This window comes from Myzus persicae, unplaced genomic scaffold, assembly GCF_001856785.1.
Source record: "Myzus persicae strain clone G006 unplaced genomic scaffold, MPER_G0061.0, whole genome shotgun sequence".
Classification (NCBI taxonomy): Eukaryota; Metazoa; Arthropoda; class Insecta; order Hemiptera; family Aphididae; genus Myzus; species Myzus persicae.
The window spans coordinates 1-5,987 of NW_019101694.1; the positions used below are offsets into that span (position 1 = coordinate 1).

A 5,987-nucleotide genomic window follows, 5' to 3' on the forward strand; every position below is an offset into this window, starting at 1 on the left:
TATTTCAAGCCAGCAGGCTACGCACATTTATAGCTATTTATTATTTTGTGCAATACACACTTATTATATGAATTTATAACTGAACAATACAAATAAATATCATAACAGGCCAAAGAAGCAGTCGCATTATTATTGATTATATATACTTTTTATTAATAATTTTGAATAACGCATTCAAGCGTAGATTCGTACCGTATCCGCTATGGAGAGGACGTTGGTTGCGCGTACATTTTGGTGACCTCGACGTGATACGTTTCTTGGGTCATATTGTGATAGTTATTTTATTAGATAATCTGGGTTGTATCTTCAGTTACAAGTATTATCATAATTAATTATATGTTACATTGCTGATTGTAATTATATTGAAAACATAGCAGTTATTATGTGATATTTAATAATTATTTATTTATATTCATTGATTTGTATTCTTGTTGAAATTTCAAACTGTTTTTATATTATATTCAATAACTATAGCTCCTCAACATGACATCTGCTCAATTGAAACCACTACTCAAGAAAAGAACCTCAATCAAATCCTCAATTGGTTCAATTAGTAATTATGTCAAGAAGTTCAATAAAACTACCCAATCTATCCGTCAACTTCAAATTCGACTTACTTCTTTAAACCAATACATCAGTGATTTTAATATCGTTCAACAAAACATCCAAGATCTTGATTTAGGGGAAGAAGAAGAACCTGAGCGATTGGAGTTTGAGGATAACAATTTCACACTACTTGCCATAATGGAAGACCTCATCGCTGAGGCTAGCGTCAATCAGGTTCAAAATGACCCTCATACTTCAAATGCTCTTAAGGGAACATCTTTAAAATTGCCAATGATTCAACCACCAACTTTTAATGGCAATCTGGAAGATTGGCCATCATATATTGATACTTTCAATTCATTATTTCACAACAACCCAGAGATAGATGATGTACTACGCTTTCACCATTTGAAATCAGGCTTATCTGGTCATGCTGCTGACATTGTCAAGAACTTTTCTATTACAGCAGAAAACTACAGTGTGGCTTATGGTGAACTGGTACGTCAATATGAAAATAAAGGCTTAACAATACAAAGTCACAACCGAGCTCTTCTCCAGACACCAAAGGTCAACTGTCCGTCGGCCATTGAACTCAGAAATTTACATCACCATGTAGCGTCTCACGTCCGTGCTCTTGAGGCTCTGGGACAGCCAGTAAACCATTGGGATGCATGGCTTGTAACGCTAATCTGTAGTCAACTCGATGTAACTACTGCAGGTGAATGGCAGCTTCGCCAGGATCATAAAGAATTACCTTCGTATAAAGAAATAGAATCGTTTCTTTCTAAGCGTGTAATTGCTTATGAAGTCGGTCTGGTATCAAACCCCACGACGGAAAAACCAGTGCGCTCCAAGGTGAACAATACCAGCAAAACATTTTTTACTCGTCCTACTGATGGCAAAGTGTACAAATGCCCCATATGCACGCAGCAACATAGAATTTATTCGTGTGAGCGATTCAACCAAATGTCCATCGCCGACCGAAAAAATGCTGTGTTGAATGCAAGGTTATGCTTTAATTGTTTAAATTTTGGACATCAACTTAAAGATTGTCGGTTATCATCCTGTCCAAAATGCAATCAACGACACAATTCGAAACTACATGATAATACACAGTCCTCTGACACATCAAAACAACCAGTCTTGTCTGAACACTCTGAACCGTCCAATGATAAGCCTTCTCAAGTAGCTGTACCATTCTCAGGCGCTGTCAATGTACAAGAGTCTAATTCAAAGCTAAATATAATGTTGTCAACCTCGCTAATAAATGTTCAAAGCAGAGATGGAAACTGGCAAAAGTGCAGAGCTGTCTTGGATTCTGGCTCGCAGCTTAATTTCATCACTCAAGAGTGTGCCAAGAGACTAGGACTAAATCGTTCCAATGGTGCACAGCAATGTATCTCTGGTGTGGGCACGATGGCATCCTCAGTTTCACACTCATATTCATCAGTTATTTCTTCCCGGGTCTATGAACACCAGTTAAACGCTACTCTGTACTCATTACCTGCAATAGTAAATGCACTACCGTCTCATAGGATTGATCGAAGCAAATTGATTTTGCCCAAGCACATCAATGATGAACTTGCTGACCCGAATTTCCATGAACCAGGTATTATTGACTTATTACTTGGATCAGAAGTATTCTTTAATGTATTAGGCAATGAGAAATGGATTCTCTCTGACCATGCGTCATTACATCTCACACAATTTGGCTGGATAGTGGCAGGGAAGCTGCCAATTGTCCATCAATGCAATTTACCACCTTCAATCAACATGTGCTCCAGATCAGCGTTTTCGTTTTTCGCCACTAAGGCTACTCAGCGCTCATCAGAAGAAACCGAAGCCGAAAATCACTTTGTATCAACATTTAGGCAAAACACTGACGGTCGATTCTTAGTCAAACTACCATTGCAACAAGATCCAAGGGTCCTTGGCGATTCTTGTGCAATGGCTCGAAGGCGTTTTTTTAATCTTGAAAAACGATTTGCTAAGGATCCTTCACTCGCAATACAGTATAAATTATTCATGGATGAGTATTTAGAGCTAGATCACATGGAACTTGTCAATGAAGCCACTGATTTCCCTGTATACTATTTGCCACACCATGCTGTGTTCAAGGCTGACAGCTCGACAACTAAGATGAGAGTGGTATTCGATGGTTCAGCTGCTGCTTCTTCTGGACTTTCATTAAATGACATATTGTTAAAAGGTCCAAAGGTGCAACCAGACATCATAAAAATACTGTGGCGTTTCCGTTTATTTAATACAGTCATTACCGCAGATGTTGCGAAAATGTACAGGCAGGTGTTGATGTCTCCTGATGATAGTGAATTGCAACGAATTCTATATAGAGCAAGTCCTGATCAACCGTTGAAACATTACAAGCTAAAAACAGTAACATATGGCACTAAATCAGCGTCATTTTTGGCTACTCGCTGTCTGGTGCAACTCGCCAAAGAATGTAATGATCCACAGATAAAAAGAGTTATCGGGCAGGATTTTTATGTTGATGATCTCATCAGTGGAGCTCAATCTGAACTCGAGTGCTTTGAAATATACAACCAACTGCAAGCAAGACTAGGGAAGGCTGGTTTTGTTCTTAGAAAGTGGTGTTCAAATTCCAAAGTAATGTTGGAACGCATTCCTAATGCCCACGATGATCCTAATTTTATGGTGGCATTAAGTGAAAATGATCTAATCAGCACTCTGGGTCTCATGTGGCAACCTACCGCTGACAGTTTTCGGTTCACTTTGAAAAATTGGTCACGACCACTGTCCATGACTAAGCGCAGTCTTCTTTCAGACATTAATAGCGTGTATGACCCAATTGGTCTAATTAGCCCTGTCTTGATAAAAGGAAAGATTTTCATTCAGCAACTCTGGAGTTTAAAAATGGGCTGGGATCAAGTGTTGTCAGAAGATTTGCAATCCAGATGGTCCAATTTTTATTCGAATTTGCAGACTCTTGATTCCTTATCCATAACCCGTCAAGCAGTATGCAACCAAAACTCACCAATTCAAATACACGGCTTCTGTGATGCGTCTCAAGAGGCTTATGGTGCTTGCGTATATCTGCGTTCCATAGATCATAATGATTGTATTCATGTCACTCTGTTTACGTCCAAATCTAGAGTTGCACCTATTCAGCCAACAACTATCCCACGACTCGAACTAAGTGGTGCGCTTCTACTAGCAGACCTAGTCACTGAAGTTAAGGCCGAGTTGAAGTTATTAGGCATCCAAGTAGATACGTCCTCCACATATTTTTGGTCTGATTCTACTATTGTAATCGCGTGGATAAAAAGTCGAAGTTTGTTCCAAGCATATGTTGCAAACCGATTAAGCCGAATATGTGATGTTTCAGAGCCAGAGCAATGGTATCATGTGTCAACACAAGACAACCCAGCAGATCTTATAACCCGTGGGACTGAAGCTAAAACATTTTCTCAGTGCACTTTATGGTGGAAAGGACCCAAATGGCTCAGTGCTGCCATCAAGATAGAGCCTGTAGTCAGTCAACTAACAAATGAAGAGTTACCAGAATTAAGGACGGTAAAATTAATTCTGGCTAACACAATTCAAAGTAATGACATTTTTGATCGGTTTTCCAATTGGACAAAATTGATTCGAGTAACCGGCTGGTTGAGTCGTTTTATACAAAATGCAAAGCACAAAGTTAGGCAGTCACGTTCATATGGTCCTTTATCAGTGGCAGAATTGTCAGCTGCGCAGAACATTTGGCTACGCTATGCACAGTTGGATTTTTCCGAAGAGCTGGAACACTTGCAAAAACACATGCAAGTAGCCATGAAAAGTCGCATTAAATCATTAAACCCTTTCATTGACAAGGACGGGATTATACGAGTTGGTGGAAGATTAGCAACATCCACACTATCATATCATCGTAAGTTTCCTATAATACTCCCTTCTAAACATAGAGTTACGCAATTATTATTTGTACACGAGCATCTGAGGCTTCTTCATGCAGGTCCTCAAGCACTAGTAGCAAGTCTGCAAACTAGTTTTTGGCCTCTACGAGCGCGTGACATGGCCCGCTCAACTGTACGAAAATGTGTCACTTGTTTTAAATATCGTCCAAGATTCTCAGTTCCATTAATGGCTTCGCTACCCAGGGAACGGGTCTCCATTGAGCGACCATTTAATCGCAGTGGCGTGGATTTTTGTGGACCAATTCTGATCAAGAGCGGTATCAGACGAGTCACAGCAATCAAATGTTACATTTCTGTCTTCATATGTTTTACAACTCGTGCTATTCATCTTGAATTAGTGACAAATCTAACAACAGATGCCTTTCTTGCAGCTTTAACTCGCTTCATGTCAAGAAGGGGTGTATGTTCGCATATTCATAGTGACAATGCCACAAATTTTGTAGGCGCTAATAAAGTTCTTAGGCAATTTTTTCAACAAAGTCAAAATAGTAAATCTGTAGTAGATGAAATGGCTAGTAAAGGAGTACAGTGGCACTTCATCCCGCCGTCTGCGCCTCACTTTGGTGGACTATGGGAGGCTGCAGTGAAATCAGCAAAAAGGCACTTGATTAAAGCAACAAAGGGAGCTCTACTAAATTTTGAAGAAATGGGAACGTTGCTCTGTCAAATTGAATTAATCGTAAATTCCAGACCATTAACTACTTGTTCCAGTGAACCTAGCGATCATGAAGCCTTAACTCCGAACCATTTTCTGGTTGGCGGTCCTGCAACACTTCCACAACAGCCAGATGTCTCCACCGTTCTACAAAATCGATTAAAGCGGTTTGAGCTCATGCAGCAGCAGATGCAGTTGTTCTGGAAACGCTGGAGTTTGGAATATTTACCACAGCTTCAACGGAGGGGACGTTGGACCACGCTAAGCCGCAACATGGAAATTGGAGACTTAGTAATAATGAAAGAGGACAATGCAGCTCCATTGCATTGGAAGCTTGTTCGAGTGGTTGCCACGCATCCAGGAGTTGACGGGATAGTTAGGGTAGTAACTGTGAAGCTCAGTTCAGGAGTTCGGTTGAAAAGACCAGTTGCTAAGCTTGCATTATTGCCCAAGCCAACCGAGGAAGAGGACAGCTCAACATTACCATCGTCCTCAGAATAGATTTTTTGTATACAGTATATAAATACTTTTTTATTATTATTTTTTTTTATTTGTTTAAGTGACATCAGTCATCATTTTCTTAGTTATTTGTATTATTATATCTTGAAAGGCTGTTCCTTTCAAGGGGGGAGCATGTTTGTGCCCAAACAAAATATTTTCAATCATTATTATTTAATAGATAACGGTGCGGTCAGCCGGCAGTGTTATACTCATTATCGCATGTTTGTATTATAATTATTATCGTTCGTAATTAACGGTTCTTGCGTGAGTCAAAACTGTTGATTGTGAATTTTATTATTGTTTCATACTTCATTTATATAATTTCTTGTTTTATT

At 39.4% G+C, this 5,987-nt stretch overlaps 1 protein-coding gene across 1 annotated transcript; it reads left to right on the forward strand.

Annotated features, from left to right (window-relative positions):
* The first annotated feature begins 483 nt into the window (after positions 1 to 483).
* LOC111030155 lies at positions 484 to 5,652 on the forward strand. The gene has a single exon (XM_022309530.1). The coding sequence runs from the start codon at positions 484 to 486 to the stop codon at positions 5,650 to 5,652; it is 5,169 nt and encodes a 1,722-aa protein (XP_022165222.1).
* The last annotated feature ends 335 nt before the right edge of the window (positions 5,653 to 5,987 follow it).

Bases quoted from the DNA above. Each gene is read 5' to 3' on its own strand.
- LOC111030155 (XM_022309530.1), top strand. From the start codon at position 484: ATGACATCTGCTCAATTGAAACCACTACTCAAGAAAAGAACCTCAATC.